This window comes from Macaca mulatta, chromosome 3 (genome assembly GCF_049350105.2).
Source record: "Macaca mulatta isolate MMU2019108-1 chromosome 3, T2T-MMU8v2.0, whole genome shotgun sequence".
In the NCBI taxonomy this organism is placed as follows: domain Eukaryota; kingdom Metazoa; phylum Chordata; class Mammalia; order Primates; family Cercopithecidae; genus Macaca; species Macaca mulatta.
In genome coordinates, this window is record NC_133408.1 from 95,060,035 (window position 1) to 95,081,482 (window position 21,448).

Consider the following 21,448-nt stretch of genomic DNA (forward strand, 5'->3'; position numbering starts at 1 on the left):
ATTTTACAGCTTCCATTTCAATAGTGACATTTAGCTCAAATTATTCTTAAAAACAATTTATAAATATTATTCAATCTAGAAATCATTAATTTATCTAATAAAGTTGAAATTTCTATATTTCTCATTAATTAATGACATATTTTTAGAATAATAAGCTTACTCGACATAAAGCAACTACAGACTCATATATGCCTTTCCCTCCTATTGAATCAAAACTCATATTTTCTAAGAGACAGATATCTGAGAGTATAAAAATCAGGGACTTGAATGAAGGCAATGCAGCATCTCTAAATGAGCACTGAAATGTACAATGGTCTTCAAATGTCATATACCAACTCTGAAAATATCCTATCTCAATCAAGAATAATTCACTTATAAAAAACTGTAACTTCAGTTGAATGCAGAATGACTACGGTTTAAGATTTTGCAAGACAGAAGCTGATGACGAACTTAACAATAGCCTATAAAAAACAGATCATGATTATTTCCTGATTAGGAACAGCTCCAGCCTCCAGCTCCCAGCATGAGCGACACAGAAGATGGGTGATTTCTGCATTTTCAACTGAGGTACCAGGTTCATCTCACTGGGGAGTGCCGGACAATCGGTGCTGGTCAGCTGGTGCAGCCCAACCAGCAAGAGGTGAAGCAGGGCGAGGCATCACCTCACCTGGGAAGTGCAAGGGGGAAGGGAATCCCTTTTCCTAGCCAAGGGAAACTGAGACACACAACACCTGGAAAATCGGGTAACTCCCACCTAATACTGTGCTTTACCAAGGGTCTTAGTAAATGGCACACCAGCAGATTATATCCCACACTTGGCCCAGAGGGTCCCACGCCCACAGAGCCTCCCTCATTGCTAGCACAGCAGTCTGAGATCTAACTGCAAGGCGGCAGCAAGGCTGGGGAAGGGGTGCCCACCATTGCTGAGGCTTAAGTGGGTAAACAAAGCCACTGGGAAGCTCGAGTTGGGTGGAGCCCACCGCAGCTCAAGGAGGCCGGCCTGACTCTGTAGACTCCTCCTCTGGGGACAGGGCATAGCTAAACAAAAAGCAGCAAAAACCTCGGCAGAGGTAAATGCCCCTGTCTGATAGCTTTGAAGAGAGCAGTGGATCTCCCAACATGGAGGTTAAGATCTGAGAACAGACAGACTGCCTGCTCAAGTGGGTCCCTGACGCCTGAGTAGCCTAACTGGGAGACATCTCTCACTAGGTGCAGACTGACATCTCACACCTCACACAGTGGGGTACACCCCTGAGACGAAGCTTCCAGAGCAAGAATCAGACAGCAACCCTCACTGTGCAGCAATATTCAATCTTCTGCAGCCTCCGCTGCTGATACCCCAGCAAACAGGGTCTGGAGTGGACCTCAAGCAAACTCCAACAGACTTACAGCTGAGGGTCCTGACTGTTAGAATGAAAACTAACAAACAGAAAGGACACCCACACCAAAACCCCATCAGTACGTCACCATCATCAAGGACTAAAGGCAGATAAAACCACAAAGATGGGGAAAAAGCAGTGCAGAAAAGCTGGAAATTCAAAAAATCAGAGAGCATCTCCCCCTCCAAAGGAACGCAGCTCATCGCCAGCAACAGAACAAAGCTGGACGGAGAATGACTTTGATGAGATGAGAGAAGAAGGCTTCAGTCGATCAAACTTCTCAGAGCTAAAGGAGGAAGTACGTAACCAGCGCAAAGAAACGAAAAACCTTGAAAAAAGAATGGATGAATGGATGGCTAGAATAATCAATGCAGAGAAGACCTTAAAAGAACTGATAGAGATGAAAACCATAACACGAGAACTACGTGACAAATGCACAAGCTTCAGTAACCTACTCGATCAACTGGAAGAAAGAGTATCAGCGATTGAAGATCAAATGAATGAAATGAAGCGAGAAGAAAAGTGTGGAGAAAAAAAAGAGTAAAAAGAAATGAACAAAACCTCCAAGAAATATGGGATTATGTGAAAAGACCAAATCTACATCTGACTGGTATGCCTGAAAGTGATGGGGAAAATGGAACCCAGTTGGAAAAGACTCTGCAGGATATCATCCAGGAGAACTTCCCCAAGCTAGTAAGACAGGTCAACATCCAAATTCAGGAAACACAGAGAATGCCACAAAGATACTCCTCGAGAAGAGCAACTCCAAGACACAAAATTGTCAGATTCACCAAAGTGGAAATGAAGGAAAAAATGTTAAGGGCAGCCAGAGAGAAAGGTCGGGTTACCCACAAAGGGAAAGCCATCAGACTAACAGCAGATCTCTCGGCAGAAACTCTCCAAGCCAGAAGAGAGTGGGGGCCAATATTCAACATTCTTAAAGAAAAGAATTTTCAACCCAGAATTTCATATCCAGCCAAACTAAGTTTCATAAGTGAAGGAGAAATAAAATCCTTTACAGACAAGAAAATACTTAGAGATTTTGTCACCACCAGGCCTGCCCTACAAGAGATCCTGAAGAAAGCACTAAACATGGAAAGGAACAACAGTTACCAGCCACTGCAAAAACATGTCAAAATGTAAAGTCCATCGATGCTAGGAAGAAACTGCATCAACTAGCGAGTAAAATAACCAGCTAATATCATAATGACAGGATCAAGTTCACACATAACAATATTAACCTTAAATGTAAATGGACTAAATGGTCCAATTAAAACACACAGCCTGGCAAATTGGATAAAGAGTCAAGACCCATCAGTTTGCTGTATTCAGGAGACCCATCTCACATGCAGAGACACACATAGACTCAAAATAAAGGGATGGAGGAAGATCTACCAAGCAAATGGAAAACAAAAATAAGCAGGGGCTGCAATCCTAGTCTCTGATAAAACAGACTTTAAATCAACAAAGATCAAAGGAGACAAACAAGGCCATTACATAATAGTAAAAGGATCAATTCATCAGGAAGAGTTAACTCTCCTAAATATACATGCACCCAATACAGGAGCACCCAGGTTCATAAAGCAAGTCCTTAGAGACTTACAAAGAGACTTACACTCCCATACAATAATGGGAGACTTTAACACCCCACTGTCAACATTAGACAGATCAACGAGACAGAAAGTTAACAAGGATATCCAGGAATTGAACTCAACTCTGCGCCAAGCAGAACTAATAGACATCTACAGAACTCTCCACCCCAAATCAACAGAATATACATTCTTCTCAGCACCACATCACACTTATTCCAAAATTGACCACATAGTTGGAAGTAAAGCGGTCCTCAGCAAATGTAAAAGAACAGAAATTATAACAAACTGTCTCTCAGACCACAGTGCAATTAAACTAGAACTCAGGACTAAGAAACTCAATCAAAACCGCTCAACTACATGGAAACTGAACAACCTGCTCCTGAATGACTACTGGGTACATAACAAAATGAAGGCAGAAATAAAGATGTTCTTGGAAACCAATAAGAACAAGGATACAACATACCAGAATCTCTGGGACACATTTAAAGCAGTGTGTAGAGGGAAATTTATAGCACTAAATGCACACAAGAGAAAGCAGGAAAGACCTAAAATTGACACCCTAGCATCACAATTAAAAGAACTAGAGAAGCAAGAGCAAACACATTCAAAAGCTGGCAGAAGGCAAGAAATAACTAAGATCAGAGCAGAACTAAAAGAGATAGAGACAGAAAGAATCCTCCAAAAAATCAATGAATCCAGGAGCTGGTTTTTTGAAAAGATCAACAAAATTGATAGACCGCTAGCAAGACTAATAAAGAAAAGACAGAAGAATCAAATAGATGCAATAAAAAATGTAAAGGGGATGTCACCACCAACCCCACAGAAATACAAACTACCATCAGAGAATACTATAAACACCTCTACACAAATAAACTAGAAAACCTAGAAGAAATGGATAATTTCCTGGACACTTACTCTCTCCCAAGACTAAACCAGGAAGAAGTTAAATACCTGAATAGACCAATAGCAGGCTTTGAAATTGAGGCAATAATTAATAGCCTACCAACCAAAAAAAGTCCAGGACCAGACGGAACCAAAAAGAGCCCTCATTGTCAAGACAATCCTAAGCCAAAGAACAAAGCTGGAGGCATCATGCTACATGACTTCAAACTATACTACAAGGCTACAGTAACCAAAACAGCATGGTACTGGTACCAAAACAGAGATATAGACCAATGGAACAAAACAGAGCCCTCAGAAATAACACCACACATCTACAACCATCTGATCTTTGACAAACCTGACAAAAACAAGAAATGGGGAAAGGATTCCCTATTTAATAAATGGTGCTGGGAAAATTGGCTAGCCATAAGTAGAAAGCTGAAACTGGATCCTTTCCTTACTCCTTATACGAAAATTAATTTAAGATGGATTAGAGACTTAAATGTTACACCTAAAACCATAAAAACTCTAGAAGAAAACCTAGGTAATACCATTCAGGACATAGGCATGGGCAAGGACTTCAGCTCTAAAACACCAAAAGCAACGGCAACAAAAGCCAAAATTGACAAATGGGATCTCATTAAACTAAAGATCAACTAAAGTTGGAAGTAAAGCAGTCCTCAGCAAATGTAAAAGAACAGAAATTATAACAAACTGTCTGTACAGCAAAAGAAACTACCATCAGAGTGAACAGGCAACCTATAGAATGGGAGAAAATTTTTGCAATCTATGCATCTGACAAAGAGCTAATATCCAGAACCTATAAAGAACTCAATCAAATTTACAAAAAAAAAACAAATAATCCCATCAAAAGGTAGGCAAAGGATATGAACAGACACTTCTCAAAAGACAACAGACACATGAAAAAATGTTCATCATCATTCGCCATCAGAGAAATGCAAATCAAAACCACAATGAGATACCATCTCACACCAGTTAGAATGGCAATCATTTAAAAGTCAGGAAACAACAGGTGCTAGAGAGGATGTAGAGAAATAGGAACACTTTTACACTGTTAGTGGGACTGTAAACTAGTTCAACAATTGTGGAAGACAGTGTGGCGATTCCTCAAGGATCTAGAACTAGAAATACCATTTGACCCAGCCATCCCATTACTGGGGATATACCCAAAGGATTATAAATCATGCTGCTATAAAGACACATGCACACATATGTTTATTGTGGCACTATTCACAATAGCAAAGACTTGGAATTGACCCAAATGTCCATCGGTGACAGACTGGATTAAGAAAATGTGGCACATATACACCATGGAATACTATGCAGCGATAAAAAAGGATGAGATCGTGTCCTTTGTAGGGACATGGATGCAGCTGGAAACCATCATTCTCAGCAAACTATCGCAAGAACAGAAAACCAAATACCACATGTTCTCTCTCATAGGTGGGAATTGAACAATAAGATCACTTGGACACAAGAAGGGGAGCATCACACACCAGGTCCAATGTGGGGAGCGGGTAGTGGGGAGGGATAGCATTAGGAGATATACCTAATGTAAATGATGAGTTAATGGGTGTGGCACACCAACAGGGCACATGTATACATATGTAACAAACCTGCACGTTGTGCACATGTACCCTAGAACTTAAAGTATAATAAAAAAAAAAGATCTTGTCATTAATATGAAAACTTAATGTATATAAATTTCATTCATTTTATAAACATATAGTAGGGATCTAATACAAACATTAACAATGGAAAAACTACTACATGATCTATACTCATAAGGAGCTTCCACACTAGTTGTAGAGACTCATATACAGACAGCTAAGTATAACTCAGAGTATCCTGTGCTAATTAACAGAAGGTACTCACATAGTACCAATAGAACATGGTACATAGTACCAATAGTAACAACTAATTGGGGAAGAAAAGATATGCTCTTGGTATAGGTTCAGGAAGAGAAAGCTACATTTTAAAGGATGAGTGAAGATTCTATCACGCTGGTAAAGAAGAAGGCATTACAGTAAAGTAAATAACACATGCAAAGGCATGCAGCAGTAAAAGAGACATGAAAGGCCATGACAGGAGTTTAGGAGAGATGCATGACAGGGAGGAATGAGTCATGGGCCGCATGAAGTAAAAGGGAGAAGATCTCCGCCTTGAAAAATCATGCTACAAAATCCCACAGGCAGCTGCAGCAAATCTCTCTATACCATCTTAGATTGACCTTCAAAATTCCAAAGTCTCTAAAAGTGCAAAACAATTAGACCTCACATTCTGAACTCCAAATAGGATTGCTTTCCTGTTCCCAGTTCATAACAACAGAAATAGTATGCGCTGGTGACTAAAACATCATCTCAGAGCTTGTCCCGCTATGGATCTAACCGTAGGCAATGAATTACTTAGGTGGGTCATTTCCTACAGAAACCAACCTGCCAGGGGATAATATAGATGTTCATGAGATTGTTACAAAGGTCCAAAACTCTTTGAGCTATTTGAAGCTTCTTATACAACTATGGTCATTATTTCATCTAAGAAGTAAGTAAGCCTGTAAAGCGGCCTTATTAACATTAAAACAGCAGGCAGAGGCATAGCCAAAATTGACTACTGATTTCCAAATCCAAGCCATTTATCTTCCTAAAAGACAACTCAGAAAAGTATTTTATTACTTAAACTTAACAGCAAAATTAGATGATGACAAACTTACAAGAGCATCTATTTTCTGGTTCTTCCTTAACTCCTCTTAACTGTGACCAATAAAGTACATAAAAATCTATTTCCAAAACCAAACAATTCCAAGCAGATTTGGAAATTCTGAAATAAAATATTTGGGTCTTTTTTCTTACCACTCAAGTGTTCAGTAACATAAGCTACACAAAAAAGTTTCCTTGTTGAGACTGCCGAAAGAATAATCAGGGCCAATGTAACAAGATCTTATGAAAGAGTGCCATACACGTCCCTCAGAACAGAAAGGCACTAATCGCAACTACAGCAAGTGCAGGTAAACAGTGGTGCTTTTGAACTCACTAACCACAAATGCTTAACAGGTCCTGTAGTGCACCAATAACAAACTCAACCACATAATTTAATACTCCATATTGCATTGCATTGTAAAAACAGCAGCAAGTAACTAAAACACAGATTGAGGCATCACGGAGCACAAAAGTAAACCCTCCAAAATCATTTATTTTCAAATGAAACATAACTATCACCTCAATGAGTGGCAGGAAGTTTTGGAACCTTGACATGTAACCCAGAGAGCTTTACTAGAAATGGAAGCTTGAGATACAGAGCATTATTATGTTGATTTCAACTATACCTAAATTCTTGACTATGCCAGGACAAATCCTTTTCACTGAAAGATGCCAGTAACAAAACAGAAGCCTTCTTTATACACTTTTCACTCTTTTGTCAGTTCTCATCAAACACCTACTTTCACCAAGGTACAGTGCTAGGCACTTCAGGGGATACAGAATTCCTGCCATCGAGGAGTACTGAGCTTAGTCAAGGAGAAAAACAAATAAATGCTTGCTATCAGTGAAAGCATGAGTAATACCTAAGGGAAGCACTGAAAAACTACTATGTAAATTGAGAAAAAGGAGATGTTGCTTACATCTAGGTCAGGGAAGAACTGAAGGGGAACAGGGAGGCTTCTAGACATAATTTCCATGTGCAGACAAAGAAGGAAGAGCGCTTCAGACATAGGAGATAGACAGTATGTGCAAAAAAAAAAAAAGAGAGAGAGAGAGAGAAAAGCCTTTAACATATATGGAGACTACAAATATTTCCATTTGGTCAGAGCCAAAGATTGGAGAAGAATACTTCTTCTTAAAATAGTCAATTAAATTCAACAAAAACACTTTTAAATCTTTATTTAAGGCTGATTATTTACTTAGTAATGTATTCGGAGCTATTGAGGGGTTGCTGGGGAATGGGTATAGCAGACAGGAGAGAAATAACACCCATGGCAGATAGACTCTTTTAGGGAGCCTCCCTACATTCAACTCTTGGAGGTCCCACCTCAAGGCCTCCTCAGCATCCTATGCAAAGCTCTGCTATAGCCTGTATCACAAATGGACTGAAGTGTCTGACTTCCCGCCTCCTTGAATTCTACTTGAGGATAAGAGGCATGTCTATTTGACTACATTTCCAGTACCTTGCACAGTATGTAGCACACAGCCTGTTGAAAAATATTTGCTGAATGAATGACTGAATAAACAAATGGAATTACTCAGTCAGTGAACAGATGTTTAAGACAGATTCCTCTCTCAAGAACCTGATAATGCAAGATACTCTGGAAAATGTCAGTATAAGAAGGCAATACATGACAGCCAAACATCAGTGTTTTAGGCAGTAATATATCTAGGAGGTGAAAAAAGGAAGACAGTTGAACCAGTTAACTTCAAAAGTCACTTCCAAGTCCAAAAGTCCACATCATAGAGGTAAAATGGGACCAGATTATAAAAAGCACTGAATGTCAATTATAAAAAATCTAGGCTGGGTGTGGTAGCTCATGCCTGTAATCCCAGAAATTTGGGAGGTCGAGGCGGGTAGATGGCCTGAGCTCAGGAGTTTGCGACCAGCCTGGGCAACACAATGAAACCCCGTCTCTACTAAAATACAAAAATAATTAGCGGGCGTGGCAGCATGCGCCTATAGCCCCAGCTACTCGGGAGGCTAAGGCAGGACAATTGTTTCAACCCGGGAGACAGAGGTTGCAGTGAGCCAAGATCGCACCACTGCACTCCAGCCTGGGCGACAGAGCGAGACTCCGTCTCAAAAAAAAAAAAAAAAAAAAAAAAAAAAAAAAAAGTCTAGGTTTTTTAGTAAGAAATAAAAATTATTCTGGCTTAAAGAGGTGTTTTAAAAAAAAAGATATGAGAAGGACCCTTCAAAGTTTAGAGAGAAAAAAAAAATAGAAATCCAAGTGAAAAAATACAGGCCTGAACCAATGGGAATGGGAAGGAAAGGCTGAATAAGAGAAAGTATTAAGGGCACAGATTACTGACTAAATAACTTTGAAAGGCAAAGGATAAAAAAAGAGAATAAAAGATGATCAAAGTTTGGACATACATGGCCCTTACCCTTACCCCCAAAAAAGGGCAAACAGGCCAGGAGTGATGGCTCATGCCAGTAATCCCAGCACTTTGGGAGGCCAAGGTAGGAGGATCACTTAAGCCCAAGAGTTCAAGACCAGTCTGGGCAACATAGTGAGACCCTGTCTCCATTTAAAAAAAAAAAAAAAATTCAAGGGCAAACAATTCTCTTACTTCAAAAGAAAAATGGTGCTCAAAGTGGGCCCCTGAATTAGATTCACCTGGAGTAAAAATTTACAATGATGATTTCTGGGTCTTTTCCCCAAACCTATTAAAAGAAATCTAGGGGACTGGGGACTAGCATCTGTAAATGTGCATTTTATAACAGGCTGTCCAGGTGACTCCTACGCACACTGAAGTTTGAGACCCTGAGCCTTCACTGGTTTTTATTTGAACATAATTAAGTGGGGTTTAAAGAAATGAAAGGTATCAATATCAAAAATGAAAATGAGTTATGTGTTAAAGCCTATTCTATTAACTGATTATATTCTATTAACCGAATATAGACAGATTTAATAAAACCTCAAAAGAACAAACTTATAGTTTTCATGCTTTCTCCAAAATCCAAAAATGCAGCAGTGATTATCATTTAATATAATCTATGACAAAGTTGAAAGCATATATAAGTACAACATACTACTTAATGTTGTAAACCTTCTTGATTGTCATCATTTCACAATAATCTCATATCTCATGCATTTTTGCCATTATAAATGATCCACATAATGGATAACATGTACATTTTTTAGTCTAAGACAAAGATGAATTTAATAGATTGGTATGTTGGAGAATTACCACAGTTAAAACAATGTGAGCTTCTGTTAGATTAAACTCACACATTAAGGAAATCTACACATTACTTCTTTATCCAATCACTCCTAGAGTTATTATCAAATTAATTCCTATGCACATATTTCAAAGAGTAAGTAACTGGGTGTTTAAATATTTGTACTGTGACCCTAGCATAGCACTACTTGGCAGGAGGTGAGGCACAGAGCTGGGTGGAAAGCTAAAAAGCAGATCTCCTAATATTGCTGAAGTTTGGCAGGCTTGAGTAAACTATACAGATATTTTTCCCAACCTCTCAAAAAAAATATAATATTTTATTTATTACCAGTAGCAATGCCACCATTCAATCATCTCCTTTGGACAAAAGCCATAAGAATTATAGACGGAATATTACATGATGATACACTTCCTAAATCAGTGAAATTCTGCTTACTCACAAACATTCACTTATTTTCAGAGTTTTAACCCTAGATGCCTAGTCATTTACAAAAAGCAAATAGCTACTTATGAAGAGAAAACTGCATTAACTTGTTATATACACAACATTGAAACTTGAAGACAAAAACTTACATCTGTTGCCTGATGAATTTATATCTTCTCCCCATCTTGGGAAAAATGATGTGGCCAAAAATAATGTTGAAAAGCTATAATGATGTGCTGCTTAGATGTTTAAAGATCTAAATGTTGCCATCAGTAAGGTAACACAATAAAGCTACTAAAGACACTGAAACCCTCCAAGGCTATTTCTTTTCCCAGCATGAATTTCTACTTTCTTTTCCCCATTCTCTCTGCCAATAAAAACCTTCCTCTCCAAAAACTCAAAACCTTGACTTTTATTTAAATCTAGCTGGTGGAGAAGAAAACGGTCTCTCTCATACACAATTTACCACGACCAATAAGAATTTCTAGCAAATAAGTATAAACTATTTGCCTAGGATCATTTTCATACTTCACTTATACTACGAATTGTTCTTTTAAAAAAGTATTAACATTCATATTAACAGTTCATGCCAGTATTTTTCCTATGTCACACACATTCCTTTTTATTATAAAAGCATTCCACAGCTAAATCTTCAATTTCGCTTTTTTCACTCAACATTGTGTTTAATTATTTACTACATCAAGGAACAATGACAAAAATCATTGAGCATTTTCTACAGGGTGGTAACTTGACATACATTTAATCCTTATAACAAACTTGTCAAAATGAATAATATTACCTCCTTTAGAGCCAGGATAAGGACAGCAACCATCAAACATCTGGAGTGGTAAAATCAGGATTCCAATCCAGGTCTGCCTCCCAAACCACTGCTCTATATCGCCTTTCAAATATTTTACAATAGTAAATGATATCGTCTAAGTCACCACGATCACATTTTGTCAAAGAAACCAATCTCTTTTTCATTTGTGATATTGAAGCCCTTTGTGGACAAAAATTAGTCAGCAACAAACACACCAAAAAATCACGATTCCAAAGATTTAACATCCAAACTTACTTATAACTTTCCACTTGTCGGCAGGAAGAGACAGTAATGAAGGAATCTGTACGGGAACTGTAGGCAAGAGGACCAGGCAGAAGAAAGCCAGGGAGAAATCTTCCAAAAGCATAGCTCTCCTGCTCAAATACCATCAGCATCCCATCCATAGACTGGATGCAAATTAAATCTCGCCCTAAAGAAGAATTAGAGAAAATTAGATGGCCTATTCTTTTTATAAATATAATATTTTTATTAATCACTATCTACAACAAGTATGTCTTAGGCACCAATTTTACATAAATCATAGCATTAAGCAGCATTGGGTGTGAAAATTACTAATAGTGAAAAATACTAATCCCTGATTGCCCTCAACTATAGACTGATTCTGCGGTGTCTTCTACCATTAGTCTATCAATATTAAGTACAATATTCACAGTTCTTAAAATTTACTGAGATGATGGAAATGATGATGATTTCTATGATACAGTTTAGTATCCCTAATCTGAGAAAGATCTAGTGACTATAACCTTTCATGTCCTGCTAGTGTGATTAGTATATCTTATAATGTATTACATAGGAAAAAATTATGTTAGAGGAAAATTAAGTTACTCATTAAGGGAATAAATAAAAGGCCAGTCTTGTGCCTTGTCATCTCTAGCTCATATACCATATACAATAAGTACTATAATAACTATTCTATATCACCTTGAATATCAGTGACAATCTTAAATAGTATACTTAGATTTTAAAAAGAGCTCAAAAAATATCAAATTGCATAGAAATAGATGATACTCTTCTTGTTGTATCTGTCTAAGGACAATCATACAGCTAAGCAACTTTTAAAAAGAAAACATATCACCAAAGGAGGCTAAAAAGAAAGAAAAAAGAGAGAGAGCAAACCGAGTTTTGCAGTGCTTATTACTGCACTATACTCTAACCCATCTCAACTAATACAATAGATTTATCAACCTTAAATAGTCTGAAAGATGTTCTAGGATGAATATTGTCTGCGAATGAATGTTCACTAAACATACATCTGAACCATTCAGGAATCTCTCTTTAGAGAGATAAAAATTGTTTATATTAATGCTGTTTGAAAAGTATTCTCTCAATACTCAGATTCTTTTTTTTTTTTTTTTTTTTTTTTTTTTTTTTGGAGACGGAGTCTCGCTCTGTCGCCCAGGCTGGAGGGCAGTGGCCGGATCTCAGCTCACTGCAAGCTCCGCCTCCCGGGTCTACGCCATTCTCCTGCCTCAGCCTCCCGAGTAATACTCAGATTCTTTCATAATGTATAGTAGGCTTTACAGTTACTGTTTTAAGCTTTGTTTTTGTTGTTGTTAATGTTTTTTGGGGGGTTTTTTTGTTTTGTTTTTTTTGTCTTTGAGACAGAGTCTCACTCTCTGGCCAGGCTGGAGTGCAGTGGCATGATCTCAGCTCACCACAACCTCCGCCTCCTAGGTTCCAGTGATTCTCCTGCCTCAGCCTCCCAAGTAGTTGGGACTATGGGCGCCACCACGCCCAGCTAATTTTTGTATTTTTGTAGTATTTAGTAGTATTATTTTGTATTTTTAGGGTTTCAACAATGTTGGCCAGGATGGTCTCGATCTCTTGACCTCAAGATCCGCCCACCATGGCCTTCCAAAGTGCTGGGTCTACAGGCATGAGCCTCCACGCCCAGCCTAAGCTTTGTTTTTTAATGTTATCCTTATCCACTATGCTATTAAAAGTTTCCAAAAAAGATGTGAGTTTATATGTATGCTGTATGTGTATGCATGCTGTACACATGTATTCACAGAGACACAATCAGACAAAAAGAATCTCATCTAGCTATTTGGCAAACCTACCTGTCTGCAATCAACAAAAATGTATAAGTATAAAAATGCCTCTAAGTAGTCGAAATAAATGCTGTAAGGTCTTTGTAATAAAAATCATGCAAATTTTCAAAGGTAGGATTCCCAGGTCCCACTAAGGGCATCAATTCTTATTTTAATTATGGTTCTAACAATTGTCGTTTTTATAAACAAGTTACTGATATTCCTGTAGCTTCAGCCTTCTCATTTGTAAATTAAGTATATTTGTATAAGAGCTCCAAGGTTATCAGTTAATCTTCAGCAAAGGCACCAACAATACACAATGGTGAAAGAATAGTCTCTTCAATAAGTGGTGCTGGGAAAACTGGATATCCACATGCAAAAAAAAAAAGAAAGGATCCTATCTTACACTACACACACACACACACACACAAAAAAAAAGATCCTTATCTTACACTATACCAAAAAAAAAAAAAAAGGATCCTTATCTACACTATACAATCAAAATCCACTCAAAGTAGTTTAAGATTTAAACCTAAGATCTGAATCTGCAAAACTCCCGGAAGGTAAACATATGGTGAAAAGCTTCATGGCATTGGTCTTGGCAATGATTTTTTGGATAGGACACCAAAAGTACAAGCAAAACAAAAAGAAGGGGGAGGACTACATCAAACTAAAAATTTTCTGCACAGCAAAGAAAACAATCAATAAAAAGCACATAATGGGAGAAAATATTTGCAAACCATATATCTGATAAGCAATTAGTCTCTAAAATATATAAGAAGCTCACACAACTCAATAACAAAAAAACAAATAAACCAATTCAAAAATGGGTAAAGGACAAGAATAGACATTTTTCCAGATAAGATATACAAATGGCCAACAGGTATATGAAAAGGTGCTCAACATCACTAATTATCAGGGAAATGTAAAACAAAAACCACAATGAGATATCACCTCACATGTTAGAAAAAAAGAAAGAACTCCTGCCATTTACAACAACGTGGATGAACCTAGAGAACACTATGCTAAATGAAATAAGCCAGACAACAAAAGACAAACACTACATGATCTCACTCCTATGTGGAATATTTTTTAAAAGTCAGATTCATAGAAACAGAGAGTAGCAGGGTGCTTACCAGGGTTCAGGGATGGGGAAAATGAGGAAATATTGGTCAAACGATACACACTTGCAGTTATAATATGAATACGTTCTGGAGACCTAATGCACAGCACAGTGATTACAGTGAATAATAATGGACACTTGAAATTTGCTAAGTGAGTAGATTTTTGTTCTCACCACAGAAAAAAAGAAGATAATTATGAGAAGTGATTTATATGTTAATTAGCTTGATTCTGGTAATCATTACACAACGTATATGTATATCAGAACACCACATTGTACACCTTGAATATATACAATTTTTATTTATCAATCATATGTCAATAATGCTGAGAAAAAGAGTTCCGAAGTTAGAGGTAAGATGTCAAAGTCCCTAACACAGTATAGCACACATAAGACACAGAATAAATTATAGCATTATTAAGAGGGTTATTATTACCTGCTTCCCTAGCCCAGAAAAAAAGAAAGTGGTAAATTAGAAAGGGGGCGAAGGCACTGTCAGCTGTGAGCAATGACAGCTAATGCCCTAACAAAAATAAAAGAGAACATCTATAAAACACGTATCAAATAATTCAAAAAAGAACATCTGTCTGGGCTCAGTTAGCATAAGAGCAATTATGAACCCTATATATCTCAAAAAGAGAAATGTCATTATTAAGTGGATTTAATATAGTTTGGTATAGCTCTTTTTTTTGCAAAAAAGAACTTTTGGCAGACATGCTAACTGCTGCCCCCAACAGTCATTCTTTCTTTAGTAGTAGAATCATGAATTATCGTGAGACACACGGCCATCCAAAATAACGCTTTGTTTAAGATGGTTAAATGTGACAGAAATAATTTTTTTTTTTTTTTTTTTTTTTTTTGAGACAGAGTCTCACCCCTCGCCCAGGCTGGAGTGAGTGCAGTGGCACGATCTTGGCTCACTGCAACCTCCTCCTCCTGGGTTCAAGCAATCCTCCTGCCTCAGCCTCCCAAGTAACCAAGATTACAAGCACGCCACCACCCCCGACTGATTTTTGTATTTTTAGTAAAGATGAGGTTTCACCATGTTGGCCAGGCTGGTCTTGAACTTCTGACCTCATGTGATCCGCTCACCTCGGCCTTCCAAAGTGCTGGAATTACAGGCATTAAGCCACCGCACCTGGCCAAACATCTTTCTTATTGCAGACATCATTAAGTCGAGCCTTTGTTAAAGCAACCAAACCTGGATCTTAAATAACAGGGAACCAGAATCTGAGCCTAAAGATCCATCCCGCATTGCTGTCTATTAAAATTTAGTTTCACTTAACTGAACCCTGGTACCAAAAATAACAGGTATAGGAAAGATATTGGGACAACTGGGGGAATTTGAATATGACTGCAGGTTTGATAACATTAAGGAATTATTGCTAATTTTCGTAAGTGTGATCATGGCGTTGTGAAATATTCTCATTGGGAGATGTGTGCTGACATATTTATGGTAAAGAGGTGCAAGATGTGTAACTCACTTTCGAATGGTTCATCAAAAAAATGTGTATAAATACATATATATTTACAATGGTTGATGTGGAAATATGGGTGTTCATGTTACTTTTTCTATATACTTTTTCACAACAAAAGTTTTTAAAAATTAAGTGTAAATATATACATTTTGTATGTAAATACAAATGTTGATACATTTTCTATTAAGATATGAAATATTTATGCAATGACCTTGACCTACGGTGGAGGATATTACGGTAACCAAAATAATACTCTTGATATCTGTGTTATTGAAGACTATAAGCTCAAAACGTGTACTTGCAAGCAGAAATACCAATAAAATTTGTGTTCATTTCAATATGTGGTATCATTGTACCACAAATCTTCAGTCTCCCAAAGACCTCAAAGAAGTGGTCTTCAGAATGTGGCCCCCAGACCAGCACCATTTGTATCACCTAGGAACTTCTCAGCAATGCCAATTCTAAGATACCAATCTAGGCCTACCTTATCACAAACTCTGGTCACAGAGCCCAGAAATGCTAGTTTTTAACAAGCCTAGAGACTACTATGGTGCATGCTAAAGTTTCAGAACCACTACCTTAGCATGATAGGATGAAGAACTAAGGCCTGAAGAAAGTCTGAACCCCAGAGAAAACCTGGCCTGTTAGCATATGATATGGTTTGGATCTGTGTCCCTGTCCAAATCTCATGTCAAATTGTAATCTCCAATGTTGGAGGTGGGACCTGGAGGGAGGGAGATGATTGGATCATGAGGGTGGTCCTTCATGAATGGTTTAGCATCATCCCCTTGGTACTGTTCTCATGATAGTGAGTGACTTTTCACGACATCTTGTTGTTTAAAAGTGTGTAGCACCTCCCCCCTCTCTCTCTTGCTCCTGCTCTCACTATGTGACATGCGTGCTCCCCCTTTGCCTTCCACTGTGATTGTAAGTTTCCTGAGGCCACCCCAGAAGCCAAGCAGATGCCAGCATCATGCTTCCTGTAGAGCCTGCAGAACCGTGAGCCAATTATAAATTACCAGTCATGGGTATTTCTTTATAGCAATGTGAGAACAGCCTAATACAGCATAGTAGAAGAGGTCCTATTTCCTGAAACTCTAGCAACACAGAGAAGAATACTTAAGATATTAAAGTCCAAGTGGGCTGGCTCTGAGGCCAAATAATCCAGGTGTGAGTCCAGCTCCACCAATTATTAGCTGTGGGCTTAGACTCAAGTTTCCTTATCTGCAAGATGGAGTAACTACTTCAGTAACTTGTGAGAATTAAATAACGTATGGAAACTAGACCTAACAATGGAAAATACCCAAACAGATTATTATTTCCATAATTATTTTCTAACTCTTATACTACATGTTGTATTAACGTTTAACTGCTTGCTATTTCCCACACACATCATGATGATGCATGCTTCCTTCCTTTTGTTTACAAAATTTTCTTTCCTCCAAAGGTCATTTAACTTTTCTCCCCCTCATCTAGCAAACATTTGCTAGCTTCCCCCAAGTCATCCGTTCTCCTCTCCTCATGCTCAGCCATAAGGTTTGGGTGAGATGGACCTCACTCTAAGCTTGAGACAAGGCCCTGACTTATGTAAACCAATTAGTACCCCAGTAGTCAACAGTGACTGGTTCAGGATAATTTACAGCCAATGAGAGAAAAATGAAATCCCTAATTTGAGCTGGAACTAGAGGAAAAGTTACTCTTCCCTGGTGAGTAATGAATGAGGAACATACGGTATGGAATCACAGAGGCCATTTGGCTTTTCCAAAAGCACAGTTAAGAGAGAGCCATGGTAATAGCCTACCAACCAAAAAAAGTCCAGGACCAGACAGATTCACAGCAGAATTCTACCAGAGGTACAAGGAGGAGCTGGTACTATTCCTTCTGAAATTATTCCAATCAATAGAAAAAGAGCAAATCCTCCCTAACTCATTTTATGAGGCCAACATCATCCAGATACCAAAAGCCTGGCAGAGACACAACAAAAAAAGAGAATTTTAGACCAATATCCCTGATGAACATCAATGCAAAAATCCTCAATAAAAAAAATACTGACAAACCGAATCAAGCAGCACATCAAAAAGTTTATCCACCATGATCAAGTGGGCTTCATCCCTGGGATGCAAGGTTGGTTCAACATACGCAAATTAATAAACGTAATCCAGCATATAAACAAAACCAAAGACAAAAACCACGTGATTATCTCAAGAGATGCAGAAAAGGCCTTCGACAAAATTCAACAGCCTTTCATGCTAAAAACTCTCAATAAATTCGCTATTGATGGAATGTATCTCAAAATCATAAGAGCTATTTATGACAAACCCACAGCCAATATCATACTGAATGGGCAAAAACTGGAAAAATTCCCTTTGAAAACTGGCACAAGACAGGGATACCCTCTCTTACCACTCCTATTCAACATAGTGGTGGAAGTTCTGGCTAGGGCAACCAGGCAAGAGAAAGAAATCAAGGGTATTCAATTAGGAAAAGAGGAAGTCAAATTGTCCCTGTTTGCAGATGACAAGACTGTATATTTAGAAAACCCCATTGTCTCAGCCCAAAATCTCCTTAAGCTGATAAGCAACTTCAGCAAAGTCTCAAGATACAAAATCAATGTGCAAAAATCACAAGCATTCTTATACACCAATAACAGACAAACAGAGAGCCGAATCATGAGTGAACTCCCATTCACAATTGCTTCAAAGAGAATAAAATACCTAGGAATCCAACTTACAAGAGATGTGAAGGACCTCTTCAAGGAGAACTACAAACCACTGCCCAGTGAAATAAAAGAGGACACAAACAAATGGAAGAACATTCCATGCTCATGGACAGGAAGAATCAATATCATGAAAATGGCCATACTGCCCAAGGTAGTTTATAGATTCAGTGCCATCCCCATTAAGCTACCAATGATTTTCTTCACAAAAATGGAAAAAACTACTTTAAAGTTCATATGGAACCAAGAAAGAGCCTGCATTGCCAAGACAATCCTAAGCCAAAGAACAAAGCTGGAGGCATCATGCTACCTGACTTCAAACTATACTACAAGGCTACAGTAACCAAAACAGCATGGTACTGGTACCAAAACAGAGCTATTGACCAGTGGAACAGAACAGAACCCTCAGAAATAATACCACACATCTACAACCATCTGATCTTTGACAAACCTGACAAAAACAAGAAATGGGGTAAGGATTCCCTGTTTAATAAATGGTGCTGGGAAAACTGGCTAGCCACAAGTAGAAAGCTGAAACTGGATCCCTTCCTTATACCTTATACAAAAATTAATTCAAGATGGATTAGAGACTTAAATGTTAGACCTAAAACCATAAAAAACCCTAGAAGAAAACGTAGGCAATACCACTCAGGACATAGGCATGGGCAAGGACTTCATGTCTAAAACACCAAAAGCAATGGCAACAAAAGCCAAAATTGACAAATGGGATCTCATTAAACTAAAGAGCTTCTGCACAGCAAAAGAAACTACCATCACAGTGAACAGAGAACCTACTGAATGGGAGAACATTTTTGCAATCTACTCATCTGACAAAGGGCTAATATCCAGAACCTACAAAGAACTCAATCAAATGTACAAGAAAAAAACAAACAACCCCATCAAAAGGTGGGCAAAGGATATGAACAGACACTTCTCAAAAGAAGACATTCATACAGCCAACAGACACAGAAAAAATGTTCATCATCACTCGCCATCAGACAAATGCAAATCAAAACCATAATGAGATACCATCTCACACCAGTTAGAATGGCAATCATTAAAAAGTCAGGAAAAAACAGGTGCTGGAGAGGATGTGGAGAAAGAGGAACACTTTTACACTGTTGGTGGGACTGTAAACTAGTTCAACCATTGTGGAAGGCAGCGTGGTGATTCCTCAAGGATCTAGAACTAGAAATACCATTTGACCCAGCCATCCCATTACTGGGGATATACCCAAAGGATTATAAATCATGCTGCTATAAAGACACATGCACACATATGTTTATTGTGGCACTATTCACAATAGCAAAGACTTGGAACCAGCCCAAATGTCCATCAATGACAGACTGGATTAAGAAAATGTGGCACATATACACCATGGAACACTATGCAGCCATAAAAAAGGATGAGTTTGTGTCCTTTTTAGGGACAAGGATGCAGCTGGAAACCATCATTCTCAGCAAACTATTGCAAGAACAGAAAACCAAACACCGCATGTTCTCACTCGCAGGTGGGAACTGAACAGTGAGAACACTTGGACACAGGAAGGGGAACATCACACACCAGGGCCTGTTGTGGGGTGGGGGCAGCGGGGAGGGATAGCATTAGGAGATATACCTAATGTAAATGACAAGTTAATGGGTGCAGCACACCAACATGGCGCATGTATACATACGTAACAAACCTGCACGTTGTGCACATGTACCCTAGAACATAAAGTATAATAAAAAATAAAATAAAAATAAAAAAAGAGAGAGCCATGGTAGACACTGTTTGAGCCAGTGCATCAGGCCTCACCTGGAGCCAAATCTTCCTCTGAACTCTGCAGGCAATTCATTCCTGTAGATACTGAAGTCACTTTGTGTCAGGTCTCTGTCCCTGAATCAAGTGATCAGTGCATTTTTCCTCTGAGAGACATCACAGGCTAAGACTCGTATCTTCCCATAAGTCTTCTCATTCCGCTTCAATCACCCTCCATGTGAGATCCCACAGAGCCCCCATTCCACCTCCACGTTAGAATACATCATCTATTGAAATGATCTGTTTTTGTGTCTCTCATTTGCCCTGGACTAATGCAAAGGCAGAAACCCTATCTTACTCATCTTTGTAAATCCAGCAACTAGAAAATGCCTGGCACATAGGAGATACATTAATAAATGTCTGTTGAGCTGAAGTAAGCTAGGCAAAATAATTTATTCAGCTGTACCTCAGATTGGCTGAGATTTTATTCCATGTGTTTCACACTGCATACAAAGTATGTGAAAAATGCTTTATTTATTACAATCTTGGCTACTGATGTTTAGAAAAATGTAGGGATTGATCCAAAACATTACTCAAAAATAAATAAATAAATCCTTCGAATCACTGTTTTGGAAACCACTTCAGAATACATACCAAAGGCTCCCCTTACAGATAATGGGAATAGAAAGAACAGTCCAGAAAAAGCCATGGAAGTTTTGTCATTCTGACAGAACAGAGCCAACAGGAAGCCTTCACAAAAGCAATGGGATTTCAGAAGCTATTTAAATGACCTTGCCATGAACCATACTCAAAGAGTCTTTACCACATGCTCAGTATTATATCAGGAGCTGTAAGAAATATAGAAAAACAGCAATATTAACTACTACTGCCATTTACTGAGCACCTGTTACATTTTTGGCCTTCTGTTAAACATTTAAACGGCATTATTAGTCATAATTTTTAATAACTCTAAAAAGTAGACAATAGTCCCATTTTATACATGAGAAGACTGAAACCCACAGAACTTAAACAAGTTGTCTAATGTCAAAGAATTAGAAAGTGACAAGTAATATTCAAATAGGAATCCATCTGGCTCCATTATAATACACTGAAACCCTGGGAGGGAAAATTCATATCCATTTGTTAAAATAATATGCATTAACATACAAAATCTAAGTGGTGTAAAACAGACTAAATGCTGCTGAAAATCAAAGAACTTCATTACGATAAAATTCCCAGAAAAGGTTTCATGACAGATAGGATGCACCCTGGACTGCAAAAGATGGGCAGAGTGAATAGCAGTCAAACGTAAAAGTAGAGGGAAATTATTGGACGGA

General features: G+C 38.2%; 1 protein-coding gene across 4 annotated transcripts in view; it reads right to left on the reverse strand.

Moving 5' to 3' along the window:
- Positions 1 to 21,448, reverse strand: part of BBS9 (Bardet-Biedl syndrome 9) — a 493,002-nt gene that overhangs the window by 354,407 nt on the left and 117,147 nt on the right. For all 4 annotated transcript variants that reach the window (XM_028845874.2, XM_077996944.1, XM_015133745.3 and 1 more), the window contains one exon: positions 11,259 to 11,433. In XM_028845874.2, coding sequence (XP_028701707.1) covers positions 11,259 to 11,433 — 175 coding nt within the window. The remainder of the gene's footprint in view (positions 1 to 11,258; positions 11,434 to 21,448) is intronic.